Below are 17,601 nucleotides of genomic sequence, written 5' to 3' on the forward strand. Positions count from 1 at the left end.
CTCCTTAGCCCAGAAAAGTTAGAAAAGAGCAGCAGGCCTTTGGTCAGTTGGTTACAAACGTTTTACAAAGCTTACAATAGGGATTGATCAGGTTTAGGTGTGTGTACAAGCACCAGACATTGACTCTTTGTTACTCCTTCACTCATTAATTTACTGGAGCAATCTTTATCCAGCACCTGCAAAGTGCTGGGCTCTAGGCATCAGGGACACATTAGAGACTATGACACTGCTATGCTGGAATTGATTGGCTCACGGGAGAGACAGACAGAAAACAAGTGCACAAACACATTTTATGAAATTGCCAAGTGTGAACGATGCTGTGACAGAAAGAAGCAAGGTGCCGAGATAGAGACCAAGAATGACAGGCCAGTCCTCCCTTCCCTAGGGTGGTTGGTTGGAGGTGAAGGGCAGGAGGAGGCGATTCCAGGTAGAAGGAGGAGGACAGAGCCCAGTGTGTCTGCAGACAAAAGTGCAGCATGGCAGGAGCAGAGAAGGCTGAAATGAGATTGGACCTGCAGGAGCGGCCAACCTAGGATGTGTCCCGTGGGCCAGCGCAACGGTTCAGGTTTTCTCCTGGGGGAGGCCGTGGGGGAGGTTAACAAGCCCCTTCACGACCTGGTCTCTGCCCACTTCTGAAATCCCCAACTCAGATGGAACTCTCACCACCCCCAGCTGCTGTGGTTGTCCCCGTGCCCCGCCTCCCCATGACATTTGCCTCAACCTCCATGCGCACTGAGCCCCTCCTGCCAATGCCCCCCTTCTCCTCCTTGCCTACTTAGCCCATCTCCTCGTTCACTTCTCCTCCTCATCCTCCGGTGCTTGGGTACCTCGTTCAGCACTGTGGGAGTTCCAGACCCTGGTCCTTTCTCTTCTCTTGCTGTCAGAGTTGTGGAAGACCCTGGTGGCTTCTTTCGCCATCATGCTCTGTTATGAAACCCATGCACATGAATAGGAAAATGTCAGGGCTGTATACCAGCGCCCAGCACAGAACTTGGCCCATGGCAAATATTGGTTGGATGAACAAATAAGTTTTTTTTTAATTGTTTTATTTTTATTGTTATGTTAATCACCATACATTACATCATTAGTTTTTGATGTAGTGTTCCATGATTCATTGTTTGCGTATAACACCCAGTGCTCCATGCAGAATGTGCCCTCCTCAATACCCACCACCAGGCTAACCCATCCTCCCACCCCCCTCCCCTCTAGAACCCTCAGTTTGTTTTTCAGAGTCCATCATCTCTCATGGTTCATCTCCCCCTCAGATTTCTCCCGCTTCATTCTTCCCCTCCCGCTACCTTCTTCTTCTTCTTTTGTTTTTTTCTTAACATATATTGCATTATTTGTTTCAGAGGTACAGATCTGAGATTCAACAGTCTTGCACAATTCACAGCACTCACCATAGCACATACCCTCCCCAATGTCTATCACCCAGCCACCCCATCCCTCCCACCCCCCACCACTCCAGCAACCCTCAGTTTGTTTCCTGAGATTAAGAATTCCTCATATCAGTGAGGTCATATGATACATGTCTTTCTCTGATTGACTTATTTTGCGCAGCATAACACCCTCCAGTTCTATCCACATCGTTGCAAATGGCAAGATCTCATTCCTTTTGAGGGCTGCATAATATTCCATTGTATATATATACCAGGATGAGCGAATAACTTTAAAGATATCAAATGTCTCCATAGTTATTATTTCTGCCTTTTCCCCCTGCAAATATACCATTTGGGGTTAAGAATGTCCAAACTCCACATACCCGACTTTAAAATGAGCTTTCAGAAAGAACCCCTTGGTAATTTAAAGACTGTTTTTTCTTTTTTTAATTTAAAGCATTGTTAGATAAACTGACCTGTAATTGCTGTTCCTTATGACATAAAAACTCTATGTAGCACACCCAGAACACCGTGCTGTCAGGGTCCCGATTTGTTCTGGGACTCTTCTGTTCACACACTAGCTCACAGTGGTAGTCTTGAACTAGAAACAACACTACAAATTATTTTATCTGTGAAGAAAATTAACAGTCTTGTTTATGGAAAGTGATTTTTTTCTACCCATGATTAGGAAATCCCACCAAAAAAGTATAAAGCAACCTCATTACCATCTCAAGGAAAGGCAGTTTCTACCCATTGCATTAAATGACCCTTTTTAGACCATCACCCTATGGCCAATCTGGCTAAATAAAATAGTACCTTGAAAGTTTATTTTAGGTCTTCTTCACTCTCAAATTTGGACAGGTATTTTCCTCCTGTTAATTTCAGCACATTTAAAGGCATATGTAGCCTGCGGGACAATGAACAAGCCTCCAGATGTAGCCCGGCCCCGTGACCACTGACTTGCTGAATTACAGCATGTCCTAAAATTCAAGGAGGCTGGTGGTGTTACTTATACACTTGGTACATAGTTTTTTCTCAAAGCTGCAAGGAGAATTGAGAAAACCTTTTGGAAGTTAAAATGAGGCTAGTTGAATGTTCTGGCTATTTTTGGAACACTCTAGGTCATATTCGAGGAAAGAGTCCTTAATCCTGGGGTCAGGGGGTGGGCGGTGATACTACCAAAAGCTGATGAAATGCAGTAGCTTGGGTGGGTTTGCTTTCTGCTCACCCAGCCCCCATACTCGAGTTAGGACCCCAGGAGAAGAGCCTTGCCAGGTGACCTTCACAGCTGCCACTGACTAATTCCAAAGCACTGGACAAGTCACTTACTCACTTAGCTTAATTTTTCTAAAAGTTACGTTCAAGGTGAGGTTCCCCAACTCCCTTTTCTACTGTTGGCAAGAGAGTTTTTATGCTAGTTAACCTTTCTTAAAGACCAAGGCAGAAGCACTTAAAAAGCAAACAAGGGTCTAGGAAACTTTGCATTTCTGCTCTAAATTGTTACTTATTGACACAGATTGCAGCCCTGGGGATGAGTGAAAATGAGAGCACACTGGAAGGTTTAGTCCAGTTTAGGCTGCTCTGTCATCAGGATCTGCTTTTCTAAAGAATTATTTTTTCTATGGACAGTTAACTATTTCTTTTGCATTTATCTACACATCACAGATTAACCACATTTTTGTTTTGTTTTTTAACATCCAGTGGCTCTGTAACTCCTTTGGCTTTTTTTTTTTTAATGAATGAACAATAGTGTCGTTACTTCACAATAGTACCCAGCATATTCCAAGGCCCAGGAAACCCCAGGCGAGGGCTGAGCTAGGGTATCTTAGAAGTGATTTGCTCCTCCATGCTCACCCCACAGAGCTTTCAATTCATATTTGTACCCCCAGAAAAATTTGAATGACTCCACATTCAAATTCTAGACCCTGAGGTTTGCTTCCAAGCAGCAGAAACAGTAAGTTAAGTTTGCAGATGAGAAGGGTCTACCAGGACATATCACATAGTCCTTTTATTTCCTAAAACAACAAAGTGGCTCATGAAATACACAGGGTGCACCACATGACCCAGCATTTCTACTCCCGAGTAGACCCAAGAGAATTGAAATCTGATGTTCAAACTTGGACACGCATGTGCATGGTGGCACCATTCACAATAGCTGAAAGATGGAAACAACCCGGTGTCCGTTGTTATCTGAGGGGACAAAAAAGCCGTACAACAGATGATTATTCAGGCAAAGAAAGGAATGAAGCACTGATACCCACCACAACATAGATGAACCTTGGAATGAAGCACTGATACCCACCACAACATAGATGAACCTTGCAAACATCGTGCTAAATGAAGAAACCAGTCGTAAAAGGCCACATGTTGTAGGATTCCCTTTATATGAATAGCCAAAACAGGCAAATCCATAGAGACAGAGAGCAGATGGTGGTCGCTACAGGCTGGCAGTTGGGGAAGTGGGGACTGACTGCTTAATGGGTACAAGGTCTCCTTTTGGGGTGACGAAAATATTCTGGAACCACATAGTGATGATGATTGTACAACATTATGGATAATTAAATGCCACTGAATTTTCCACTTTAAAATGGTTGCAATGGTAAAATGTTACATGTATTTTACTACCAAAAAAAGAAAAGAAAGAAAGAAAGGCACAAGGCACATGTGGAAAGACATTTCTGAGTCAGACTGGATCCCAAACTGAAATGCCTTTGGGATGAGATGGGTAATAAAAGGGAAGGCAGTGTGAGAGAAGAGAAAGACAGGTGGGGGTTCATGGGTCTCCCCAAATACTAAAAAGAGAAAGTTTAAAAGACACCGTGCTAACAGTAACTCTTGGTGTTTGTCGGTGAGTTAGATAAGGCCAAGGGACAAGAGAGTGTATAATCCTGGTGTAAAGGAAACGAAAGACCCCTGGCTTAACTCACTGTGGTTTTCCAAGGTAGTTTAGAGTCTTGAAATGCTGGGTGACATAGATGCTTTAGATAAGACAGGCTTTGAGAGACCTTTAGCAACACAGATAACTAGGCTAAACTTCAAAGGTGGGGTTTGCTGTTGGTTAAAGAGAAAAGATAAAGAATTTGCGGGCAACATAGAGATAGTCCTAGAACAGAACCTACCGCTTGCTCTGTATTCCTGCCTTGGTTTATGGGGATAAAAATGTGTGTCCCATCGACCTCACAAAGAGATGTTTGATCTGGGACAGGGCATGTAGACTAAGTCCCAGTTTCTCCACCTGAAAAATGGAAATCACAGGACTCGCTAAATCTTACTACCTAGCTGTCTACGTCCTCTTTGTCTGTACTTGCTCCCAAAATACAAGCTCCTCTCTGAGACCAGGTGCTGTACTTGTCCACTCTTGTTGACTCAGGACCCATCCCAGGACCTGACACTAGGAACTTGGTGAATATTTCCTGAGTGAACAAGGGTTGAGAGCAGTCCATCCTGGAGAAGAAAAGGCAGTCGGGGGTCACAACAAAGCAAAGTATGTCAAGTCCCTGAAGGGGGATGACTTGGGAGAACTGAAACTTGTCCTTCATGCTCCCCTGGAATGGAGAACCAGGACAAAAGTCTGCCATCTGCAAAGTGATATATTTAATAGTAAGATGAAATGGGCCACCTGGACAGGTGACATCACCGCTTCTCTGACTCTAGGGGTATTTAGACACCAGTCTGATAACCACTTTGCTGGAAGTTTTAAAGAGGTTCAGTATTTGAGTGAGTAAAGTAATCAAGCCTTAAGGTCCTTTCCACACCTGAAATCCGTTTATTCAAGCTTTCATTCCTTCATTCCAGTAGCCACTTACTTGTTGCTGTGCCTGGAACAGTGTTGGGGTAAGTGGGATAAAGCAATGAGCTCTCTGATCATTCCTGCCCTCAGAGGCCTCACGGTCCTAAAGGGTGTATAGACGGGAAAATTAATCTGTACAGTAACAGCATATGATAAGCCATGTATTACTTTCCAATATCAACCCCCATTTTGTCTGTCGTGAACAGTGCACCAAGACCTGCGGCGAAGGCTCCAGGTACCGCAAGGTGGTGTGTGTGGACGCGGACAAAGGCAGCGAGGTTCATGGCGTACGCTGCGACATGAGCAAGCGGCCTGTGGACCGTGAGAGCTGTAGTTTGCAGCCCTGCGAGTATGTCTGGATCACAGGAGAATGGTCAGAGGTACGTGCCCGGGATTCTGTAACCACCTTCAGGTCAGCGACAGCCTGAGGGCAACAGAGGGACCAGGGCAGGAATGGGGGAGACTCTGGCCCACCTGCCAGTTCTGCCTCCTGGGGCCAGAGCCCCCCATGTGCAAGGTGGGAGAGTGCCTGAGATGGTCTCTCAGCTCCCCTAAATTCTGTGACTCACTGTGACGCCCTGTTGGTATGCTAAGAAAGGAGAATTATCACAGGGCCTGCAAGTTCATTTGGTGCCTGTCGGTGTCTGAAGGAAGTTAAGGTAAGAAAACGCCCTTAGTGTCAGGGAGACAACAGGGAATGGTGGAGACTATGACAAACCAGCACATACCGTGTCAAGGGGGCAGGCTTCTCTCCCTCTCCAGCGGAGGCCATGCAGAAATGTGCGTCCAGTGTTACCAGACCTGATTTTTCAAGAGAGGACAAAAATCTGAACTTTTATGTGAGAGCTCCTAACTTTAACATGTAGACTCAGATCTTTTATTTGAAACGTTGTGTGGGGCAAACCAAACACTTTTCATGGGCCAGATATGGGTCGCTTGTTTAACAACCTCCGATCCAGAGGGAGAAAATAATTTTCCATAATATTCAGGGAATCAATTTCTTCTTCTCCTTGTGTACACAATGCCTAACCTAGAAACTTTTTATTATTAATATGCCAATGGTAATAATAGCATGATTGTATTATTTTCAAGCCTCATAACATTTTCCAAGACTGTATTATTTTCAAGCCTCATAACATTTCAAAGACCTGTAATATCCAAACCAGCTGTCATTTGCCCAAAAGGAATGAGAGGTACAATTACCTGGGCTCATAGCAAAGGTGCTGAAAATTTTTAGGTTAAAATGCTTGTTGTCACTGGACCCACTTCCAAGTTTGACAGGGCAGCCATTTCACATTTTAATAGGAGGAATATTTGCGGGTAGGTGATACGTGTGTTGGGTATTGAATTGTTTCTGCACTGTAGCTGGCCTAAAGTCCTTTCTAACTATGTCTCCCGATCTTCCCCTTCCCCATCCAGGGGGGACATCTGGCAATGTCTGGAGACATTTTTGAATGTCACAACTGGGAGAACTGGAATACTACTGGTATCTAGTGGGTCAAGGTCAGGGATGCTTCTACACATACTACAGTCTGTGGGACATTGACTGCCACACACACCCAAGAGAGAGCCATCTGGCCCAACGGGCAATGGTGCTGAGGTTGAGAAACCCTGCTTTACCCCAGCTCTGCATGTTCTCAGTGTGCTCTTCAAGAGTGGAGGGGAGACGTGGTCCAAATCATTAGGAAATAGATTTACCATTGGCTAGCCAGGAACCCAGGGAGTCCAGATGCTTGTTCAAAATAGTCCTTAGGGTTGCTGGAGTGGGGGGTGGGGTGGGAGGGATGGGGTGACTGGGTGATAGACACTGGGGAGGGTATGTGCTCTGGTGAACGCTGTGAATTGTGCAAGACTGCTGAATCACAGATCTGTACCTCTGAAACAAATAATGCAATATACGTTAAGAAAAAAAAGAAGATAGCAGGAGGGGAAGAAGGAAGGGAGGGAAATCGGAGGGGGAGACGAACCATGAGAGACGATGGACTCTGAAAAACAAACTGAGGGTTCTAGAGGGGAGGGGGGGTGGGAGGATGCGGTAGCCTGGTTGTGGGTATTGAGGAGGGCACATTCTGCATGGAGCACTGGGTGTTATGCACAAACAATGAATCATGGAACACTACATCTAAAACTAATGATGTAATGTATGGGGATTAACATAAGAATTAAAAAAAAAATAGTCCTTGATTTGGGTTGAGGCATCAGTTCCAAACCCATTCAAATCCCAGGGAGGGTAGGGGGAAGGCATTTGGGGAGGGCTCCTCTCTTCTCTTCAATTCACCTCTCCTGGTTCCTCGTCAGGCATGGTCCGTAACTTCTGGTTCTCAGCACTGCCCCACCAGGCCACGCCCTGGCTTGCAGTAGGGAAGAAGCCTGCCGTTCTGCCTCTCTCCCTCCTCGGGCCTCTGTCCCTCTCTGCCTCCTGGAGGCCTCCTCTTAGTTGGTTTCTGGCTTAGTTCTTGGTCATTCATCTTTCTGGAGTTTCTATACCTTTCACACTGTGAACATTGGCATCTTCATCTTAATCAGTCTTTTGTGTGTTGTTATTATTATGCTAAAAGAATTTTGATCTGTTTATAAGACCGAGTCATGTCACTCCTAGAGCTTTATTTTAACCTTAATCTTAACCCCCAACAGATGAGATTTGTAGAAGATTAAAAAAAAAAAAGCCTTCAATATTTCTGCAAATTCTCAAGTGTATCATGGATTGAAAACTCTGCAAATTTACAGGCAAAGTTGCGAGGGTTGGCGATAGGTCCTCACATGGATGCAAGGACCATGGTGCCAAAGGCAGTGGACCACAAATCGCTCTAGAAAAGCTTCTGGTAAAATGCAAGAAGCCACAGCAAGCCATGCCTTCTCTCTGGGACCTCTGTTACCTGGCGAGCTGTGTGCTTTTCTCTGAGCTCTGCTTGAATGTGGGGAGGCCTGGGCCAGATGGGGAGAGAGGACCGATCCCCCCCCCCCGGCTGATGCATATATTTTCTCTGCTCGGGCCTGAAGTATCTCATAATATTTTCAAAGACTGAAAGACCTGTAATATCTAAACCAGCTGTCACGAAAGGGGCGCCCGGGTGGCTCAGTCGTTAAGCGTCTGCCTTTGGCTCAGGTCATGATCCCGGGGTCCTGGGATCCAGCCCCGCATCGGGCTCCCTGCTCGGCGGGAAGCCTGCTTCTCCCTCTCCCACTCTCCCTGCTTGTGTTCCCTCTCTCGCTGTGTCTCTCTCTGTCAAATAAATAAATAAAATCTTTAAAAAAAAAAAAAATAGATGCTCATGATGAAACAAGCACATGACCCCAAGGCATAGAGAGTCTAGAGTAAGAGGTTCCCCACTCCCTCCTGCCTCCCAGCCTGGACAGACAGTCTGCCCCCACATGAAACACCCCAGACTAGCTTGGCCCTCCGCTGGCTGGCGTCTGCTGGCTCTTCAGGCATTTAAACATCAGCAGCCGAAGAAGGAAGAAATGTGTGCCGGATGCTTCCAGGGATGCTCTATGTGCCTCTGGCGGGGCCTGCTCCCTCCTTGCCTCCGGGACCTCTTCAGAGGGTATCTTCTTCCCTGAGCAGTTGTAAGGGAGGAAAGCCACATGGCTTTAAGCAACAGCTCAGGAGACGTTAGGAAAGAATGACATGGTGACTTTTAATAGCTCATGAGACCTGATGGATGCTGGGGTCCCTCACCCCAGAAAAAGCATCACACACCACTTGCTGTGGACTGCTTTGGGGGTTCATCTAGGCTACCTCAAACAGCCTTTGGTCTCAAGAATCCTGATCCTCTCACTTAATTTTACGCAACACCTTCACAGGAGATGGCCGGTTATTTGATGACAGTATCTAAAAACACCATCAAAACTGAATTCACTATCCTTTGGTGTTAGTTTTTAAATATATTATATAAAATACTTAGCTTGGGAGGTTGAACATGCTTGAAAATTGTATCAATAACCAATTAGATGTCCCATCAGGGGAAGGATCTTGGACACTAGTAAGATGTGCATTTCTTTCTCCTTTTCTGTATTGTTTGCGTATTTTTAAATGCTGTGTAATTACTGTAAAAAGGTTAAGTGACTGCCTGATCTGGTGAGATAGAGGAAGAGAGAGGGTAGAGCAGAAAGCTAACATTGCAGTCAAAATATACGGGCAGGGAGAGAGAAGAGAGAAGGACGTTGAGTGGAGGGCAGATGAGAAAGCAAAGCGCATGGAGCCGGAAAGGAAAACTATCCTGGAGTCCCCTCTTGGCTCAGTGCTTGGGTTTCACACGTAACTCAGGTGGGCTGTGACGCCCCCCACTCCGGCCCCCCATGGTCACAGCTCTGGTATGGTCATTGTAGGTTTGGAAAAGCATGCAGGGGGATTGGGGATCCTATAAATGGGACCAGGGACAGCTGGAGTCCCTCCCCCTTTCTCCCCTTGAAATCCAAAGAAGGGGCCCAAGGCACCCCCACCTGCCTTGGGGGCCCGAGAAGATACAGTGGAAGCTCTAGATCCTGGAAGGCGTGGTTTCGGGTTGCATGGCTCCTGTGTGCTTGGGGCCTGCCACTTGAAATGCATAAACAAGCTAATAAAGGGGAGAGCTTTCTGCAGTGCCGTCAGGGGTCAGCGTTGGAGGTGGAGGTCAGGGGCCTATTGTGGGCTCCCCCCAGGCACCGCTCCAGCCTCTTCTCCCAACCCCTGTCTCCCCAGTGCTCAGTGACCTGTGGAAAGGGCTACAAACAAAGGCTCGTCTCCTGCAGCGAGATTTACACCGGGAAGGAGAATTATGAGTACAGCTACCAAACCACCATCAACTGCCCGGGCACTCAGCCACCCAGCGTCCACCCCTGCTACCTGAGGGAGTGCCCTGTCTCGGCCACCTGGAGAGTCGGCAACTGGGGGAGCGTAAGTAGACCACCTGGTCAGCAAATCCGAAAGCGCTGGGATCCCCAACTCCATCTTAAACACGCCCCGCCTGACCCATCCAAAGTGACTCTCCTCCCAGCAGAGATGATAGGAAGACACGGGAGTTAGAGTCTTGAAATGGGCTCATGGGAAGTGAAGGGTTCTCTTCTCGGGTGGCAGGATGGCCCCGGTGCGTAGAGCGTGGGCCCCGAAGCCGGACAGCCTCACTGTGCGTCCCAGTGCTGCTACGTCCCAGTTGAATGCAAAGTGCAACACTCTTGAGTCTCAGTTTCCTCATCTGCAAAATGGGTGGTTGTGAAGAAGAACTGAGTTAATATGCCAACAGCTCTCAGATTATGATAGCAAATGTCAAGTTACCTGTATTTTACCACAGGGCTTTTAAAAACAAGCTCCTAGAACTCTGTCACAGAGTAAGAGTGACAGAAGAGTTAGTCATTGCTTCTGTGGTCAAGAAGTCAATAATATCCTCACCCCTCTTTAACAGGAATATTTCATTGCATTAGGGGTACAAATAAGTGAGACTATTTTAAATTGGGACTTCCCTGGAATCTTGCCACCGCCCCCGGCTCCGGACTCCTAGGTTCTCAGTGTTGGAAAGCGATGAAGTGAAAATACAGGATCAGGTGAAAGTGGTTAGGGTTTGATTCCCTGCTCCACCATGACCTTGAACAAATTTCTTGACATGTGGGCCCTAGTTTCCTCTCTGTAAAAATAGAATAATGGTAGTACTACCTCAGAGAATTCTTGTGAGGCTTAAATGAGAATATATATATATATATATATATATATATATCATAATATGTACACATACCTATGTCTATATAAATACACATGTAAGACACATCTATGTATAAGTGGGTATCATGCTTAGCACAGAGACGGGCCCCCACCGTAAGTGTCCCGTACACGTCGGCTGCTGGTGTTCAGCAGCCTGGGGTCTGAAATGACACTCTGGACATGATGTCTCGGGCTGTGAGCTGCGCACCACAGAGCCCGCGCTCAGGAGCAGCATCCCTGACTCTGCTCTGCCTTGTAGTGCTCGGTGTCCTGTGGCGTGGGAGTGACACACAGATCTGTGCAATGTTTAACCAACGAGGACCAACCCAGCCACCTGTGCCCTGCTGATTTGAAGCCGGAAGAGAGGAAAACATGTCACAATATCTATCACTGTAAGTCGGCCCGCAGAAGCCATCTTTCTGCGGCACGGAGAACAGGGTTTCTTGGTTTCTTTGTCTGTTGGCCTACCCTTTGTGGAAATCGAGACTTTATAAGAGAAATAAGGACTGGGGATGTAATGCACAGCATGATGCCTGTAGCGAAAACGGCTTTTGGTACATCTGAAAGTTGCTAAGAGAGTCGACCCTACAAATTCTCATCAAAAGGGAAAAAACATTTTTGTCTTTTTTTTTTTGTATCTCTCTGAAATGATGGGTGTTAACTAAACTGATTGTAATTATTCACGGTGTATGGAGGTCAAGTCATTATGCGATACACCTTAAACCCATAGGATGCTACGTGTCTGTTACCTCTCCATAAACCTGAAAGAAAAAATAAAGGAAACATTTATCCCCAAAAAGGGAAAGAATTTATTTTAAAGAAATTGTCCCCCTTTTTAAAAGCAAAATAGTGTCACTACATCAAAAACTAATGATGTATTGTATGGTGACTAACATAACATAATAAAATTAAATTAAATGAAAAAAAGAAAAAGAAAAAAAAAATAGTGTTAGTGTGAACAGGATATTCACTCCATAGGCGATTGGTGGACTGCTTGGAGCATCACACTCCGTTTTTGCATTTCGTGTTTTCTAGGTGAGTTACCCCAAAACTGCAAGGAGGTAAAGAGACTGAAAAGTACCAGTGAAGATGGTGAATATTTCCTGCTCATCAAAGGAAAGCTCCTGAAGGTGAACGTTGGACATCAGTCATTATTTCTAGAATGATTTGGGAGTGCATGGCGCAGGGTGTCATCGTCTCATTGCTGAGCTGATCTTCATCGGTTATTTCTGGTCTGTCTTTCAGATCTTCTGTGCAGGGATGCAGTCAGACCACCCCAAAGAGTACATTACCCTGGTCCATGGCGACTCAGAGAATTTCTCCGAGGTGTACGGGCACAGGTAGGAGAGCCCAGGCTCAGAAGAGCACAGACACCTGCACATCCCTGGAAACACCTGCCCATCCTTACCAGAACATTCTCTCTGTAATACAGGTTGCACAACCCAACCGAGTGTCCCTACAACGGGAGCCGACGGGATGACTGCCAGTGTCGGAAGGACTACACGGCAGCTGGGTTTTCCAGCTTCCAGAAAATCAGGGTAGACTTGACGACAATGCAGATCATCAGTAAGTCCAGTGGAATGTCACAGGGGAGGGAATGTGCTCACGAGTCTCTCCATTCAGCCATCAAGCTGCTTCCTGCTCACTGGCTAGGGGCGAGGCTCTGAGATGCCGAGGGGAGCAAGATGAGCTGCCTGAGGTCCAGTGACGACAACCCTGGCCCAAGCTGCGTGGGGGTGGGGTTTGCTCCTTTCTGTTCCCTGCTTTCCAGCCAGTCTCCAGAAAGCGCCTAGCACAGGGCGGAGCTCCATCAGACTCGGGGTAAGAGAATGAATGGAGGAGGTGAAGGCCTCTAAAGGGTACTACTGCACTGTGGGGTGACAGGGCAGCATCCCCCAAAACAGGACACTGGATCTGAGAACTGAAGGTCAACTAGAGTTGTTGCCGGATTTAGCCATGCACAGGGTATCAGTGTGGGGAAGCAGAAGTTTTTAAGGGAGAAGAAAGAGCAGATACAAACCTCAAAGCTAAGAGACTCGTGTGGAATGACCCGTCCCCCCGCAGGGCTCCCCCTTGAAGAGTATACACAGGTGCAGGGGCATATGCCTAGTTTTATCTGATTGTTGATTTACGGAAGAAAATTGGTATACAGACTTACCTTTTTTTGGCATATATTTTTAAAGATTTTATTTATTTATTTGATAGAGAGAGAGAGAACACAAGCAGGGGGAGTGGGAGAGGGAGAAGCAGACTCCCTGCCAAGCAGGGAGCCCGATGCGGGGCTCGATCCCGGGACCCTGGGATCATGACCTGAGCCGAAGGCAGACGCTTAACCGACTGAGCCACCCAGGCATCCCCAGACTTACCTTTTTAAACTAGCCTCCATGTGAGCTGATTTCATACCCCAGGCCACATCACATTTTTTTTAGGGACATTAATCCTAGGCGTGGTTAAAGACAGCTAAACTATCCAAACATGTTCCCTCAAATGGAGGAAAAACAGAAATCATGAATAATTAATTTTTTCCTCATTAACATGACTCCCATAATATTGCACTGCTTTCCTCTTGAGATAGATTAAACTTGATTTGTACCAAGATACTTTTTATTGCCTTCAGCCAGCCTGACACGGGCTCAAGGCAGAGAGTCTGCAGTTTCTTGCTCAGGAAAACACTGCAGCTAAGACCCGGGGCTTCTCTGCTCTGAAGCTGCAAGGACCCCTTTCCCGGCGGGACAGAGAACTCCTATTTCCCTCCCCCTGGAGCGTGGGTAACTGCAGAAAGATTAAGGCCTTTTGCTGTTCCCGAAAGGCTAGGTGAAAGGTAAAAAGCTGCCTTCTGCCTTCTGTTCCACGAGCGACAGCTTTTGGGGGATTCGCACTTGAATTCCTCCTGATCTGTGGTCCCCATTTTTTGGGCTGCTCTCAGGAGCTCCAAAGAGGGTTAAAAACACAAGCATTGTTTTTATTGGCTTTTTTTTTAAACTACAAGTGAGCCCCAAACTTGAGAAACTGCCATTAATACTTTCAAGATGTGGGTTCTAATTGCTCCACATTTTGGCAATCGTAGTGCATAGGCCATGGGAGGACAGATGAAGCCTCAGGGAATAACTCCTAAGTAGCTGGAAATGCTTTTGTGGCTTATTGCCTCCTATCCTTAAGCCTGGGAGGCGGTATTCGGGAGACCCACAACCATCCAAGGACTCTATATTTAACGGAGGTGACTCACATATTTATGTATATGAGAACCGGTTCCAAAGTCATCTTAAACCCCCCTTTTGGCTTCCATACCATGAAGAGACTGTGCAGATAAAACCCAGGGAACAAGACTCTTGGAACTACAAATATAATGGGGAAAAAGCAAGTGCACATCTGGATCCATTTGCTCACTAATGATACTTTGGATTTTTTTTCCCCCTCTCCTAATCCCTCTTACTCTTTCTCTTGCTACACTCCTTCCCTTCTGCCTCCCTGGGACCAACCTGTCCCTTCTGTGCCTTTTTTGCCCTTCTCTCTCCTCTCCCCTTCTCCGAAACCCCACAGCCACTGACTTACAGTTTGCCAGGACGAGCGAAGGGCACCCCGTCCCTTTTGCCACAGCTGGGGACTGCTACAGTGCCGCCAAGTGCCCACAGGTACGTGCTGGGGGCTCCCCTGACCGAGGACCCACAGCCCACCCTGCCCCCAGGGGCCCCTTGGCTGCATCTGCCCCCCGGAACGCAGTTAGAACAGCTGTTCTGGAGGGCCATGTGTGCCCGCCTGCGTCAGGAGACAGGCTCAGCAATGCTCAGAGCTACCAATGTAGCAATTCCTAGTGTTTCCCGAGGAACCGATCAGAGCAAACTTCTGCATTCATCAAAATGCACCTATTCAGTGGTAAAAGCTTAGAAGTAAATGAGACGTCGGATGGCAGGGGATTGCTTAAACAAATCATGATGGTTAATAAGATGAATATTACACAGTGACATGCTGCTCTGTGTTTCCTGACTGGCTCTTGAAGAAAATAAAAAGCCCTGCTTTGTAGCCTTTGCCAGTTTCCAAGGTGTAAATAGTCTCCTTCCGCCCCACCCCCACCCCACCCCAGTAAACTGATTTCAAGCCCGTGATGTTCTGTCACTAAATGGAGCTCACACGCCAGGGTCAGCCCTTAAAAATTCTAAACGTTGCATGATACAGAAAAATTCTTATCCCTACTTCACGTGTATAAAACGTATCGTGTTCAGACCAAAAGTGCAAGTTTAGCATCGCCTACTGGATTCCCTCCTCAGCAGAGTCGCTGACCGGCCATGGCCGTGCCGGACTCTACTTCCATGCTTTCTTGCCTCTTTAGGGGCGTGGCAAGCTTTAACTTGCCCTTTAAAACGTGCTGTCATAATAACCAGCCCACTGCCAAATTTGCAAAGCAGGCATCAGTCTTTGTGAGAAGCTTCTGCCCTGAGAAGCGATAAGGAACTTGGTGATCGGTGATCTCGGGCAGGAGAACTTGGCCCCTCGTTCTTGGTCTGGTTCACATGAGGTCTTCACAAGGCTGTTGCTAAACTCTGGGTCAGGAATTTCCCACTTTGCCGACAGGCCTTCAAAAGTCTGGGGACTAGGACTGGGAGATGCATTTGGAATCCCAGGCACTGTCTCCCCAGGATGGATTTACGCCCAACCACAGAGACCATCCAAAGACAAACACATCTGAATTTTCTTTTAGTGAAGTGTTTTCTCAGCCCCCAGCTTCAGAAAGCAATGCTAAACATTTTAGAGAAGTGAAAAGGAAGCTCTCAGGGAGAAAGAAAATAAACAAAGGGCATAATGGTAAAAGAGGGCCTCTCCTCTATTACCCAGGAATTGAAAACTTTTGAAGTGCTGTTTCTTAAAGCAGCTGATGACTTCAAACACCCCATTGGTATGGGTTGCATTTTAACAGCTAATAGATGAGCCCTGTCCTGCCTTTTTCAAAAGTCAGGAGGATTTCCTTGTTTCTCTGTGCGCATCTTTGGGGAAGTTTAAGTAAATGAAAGGTAATTTGCATTAATTTCTTTTAATAATTCAGAGAGAAATGAACTTATTGATTTGCTAAATCCTGCCCCTGAAGCAGTTACTAAATGAGAAAACCCAAAGCCTAGTGAGAAGCTAATTTATATTTTTCCTAGCCCATTCCTCAAACCGTATTGGGCACTTTGAGAATTCAATTCCTCAGACATGGATTGAGCACCAGCTACGTGGGTATGAAAGCCGTGAGTGTTGCAGATCGGTTTTCCAGGGAAAGATCTGTAGGAGCACACTTGTGCGAGGTGCTTGGGAACAGACGGTTCCTCCCATGACCTAACGATTGCACAGAAGTCAAAGCAGAGGGCCATTCTGTTTGCGACCTTGCTTCCTTCTCCCCCTCCACACTGTTGCTTTGGGGATTTATTTAGCAATAAGAATGGGTCCCCCCCCCCCCCACCGAGAGCTCCCAACTGAAAATACAGCCAGAATGTGGTTTTTCTCTTCTGATCACCGGGGATGCAGCATTATCATGGTTGATGCCGGTATCGGTCACATTTATAGAGGATTTCCTAGATTGTAGACTTTGCCCAGCATTTCTGAGACTGTAGCATGTGATCCCCACAGCAACCGGTGAGAATGCCCCCCGTTTACAGATGAGAAAATGGAGCCACCGAGAGGTTGGGTAGCTTGCCCCAACCCACACAGCTGGTGCTCAGTAGAGGCCCGATTCGATCCCAAGGGTGTCTGAGTGCAAACCCACGCTGGCCAAGGTGTCCGCCTGACACCACGTGCAGACAAGACTTTGCAGCCTTCCCTTTTGTCCCAACAAAGAACAAAACCTCTTTGTCTCAGGCACGTCTTTTGCAAATCTCTCTGGATCCTCTAGCATACGCATAACTCTGAATTACTTTTACTCTCTTACATCAGCAACAGAAGGTAGTAGCTGTCACTCTCAGGCCCTCTACCCCCTGAGGATGAGGGACGAATATGTCCCACCTGGAGCTAAGAGGATAGTAAGTCTTTACTCCTTGGGCGGCCCTCAACTTAAGGTGGTGCTTATCAGCAGAAAATGGAGGTCCCCCGTGCTGGGGAAGGTGGAAAGAGAATGAGGAGGAAGACCTCCTGTTCTGTGAGGTGCATCATGAGGTGCACCCCCTCACTCTGAGAGAGCAGGTCTGCCTAGCCGTGCGTGTGGCGCGTGCTCAGATTCTGGACCCCCCGATCAGCTGGGGGCGTTCTTGGGCTAGAAGCCAGGTCAGCAGCCTGGACCTTCCAAGAACCTTGAGGTCGAATACAATCCAGTCTACCTTCTCCTGCAGTGCAGGTGGGGGTGGGGGGGGACTGTCAGCCTGGAAAGCAGGATGGGGTCGGTGGGAAAAGAGAGATCCTGGGCAGTGATGCGGTCTGGAGATTATGAACGGTATGAACGCCCGCCTCGGGGCAGGCAGTAGAGATGAGGAGGTGGCCGGTGGGACAGGGAGGGGATGGTGCAGCACGGAGAGGCCTGTGTCTGGGGAGGCCGGGCAAGGAGGGCTTTGTGCTTCAGCCCAGCCGCAGTCGTGGACACCTGTTGAGGCTCTTTGACATAACAGCTGCTAACATCTGTAGAGTACTATCATAAAATAATTTCCAAAAATGTATCTAAGATATCACCTACTCTCTGCCAGGTTATGAGTTAGGTGCATTATAGCTTCTATCTAATTCCCTACTAACCCATTTTACAGATGGACTCAGGAAAGTGAAGCCATTCGCCTGAGGTCACACTGAAAGTAGAGGAGTCT

The 17,601-nt window shown here is 47.1% G+C and overlaps 1 protein-coding gene across 1 annotated transcript in view; it reads left to right on the forward strand.

The window, feature by feature from the left end:
- Positions 1-17,601, forward strand: part of ADAMTS9 (ADAM metallopeptidase with thrombospondin type 1 motif 9) — a 161,558-nt gene that overhangs the window by 131,247 nt on the left and 12,710 nt on the right. Inside the window, exons 31-37 of the mRNA XM_021694923.1 lie at positions 5,376-5,549; positions 9,851-10,045; positions 11,103-11,235; positions 11,879-11,973; positions 12,089-12,183; positions 12,276-12,409; positions 14,384-14,475. Coding sequence (XP_021550598.1) covers positions 5,376-5,549; positions 9,851-10,045; positions 11,103-11,235; positions 11,879-11,973; positions 12,089-12,183; positions 12,276-12,409; positions 14,384-14,475 — 918 coding nt within the window. The remainder of the gene's footprint in view (positions 1-5,375; positions 5,550-9,850; positions 10,046-11,102; positions 11,236-11,878; positions 11,974-12,088; positions 12,184-12,275; positions 12,410-14,383; positions 14,476-17,601) is intronic.

Source organism: Neomonachus schauinslandi, chromosome 1 (genome assembly GCF_002201575.2).
Source record: "Neomonachus schauinslandi chromosome 1, ASM220157v2, whole genome shotgun sequence".
Taxonomy (NCBI): domain Eukaryota; kingdom Metazoa; phylum Chordata; class Mammalia; order Carnivora; family Phocidae; genus Neomonachus; species Neomonachus schauinslandi.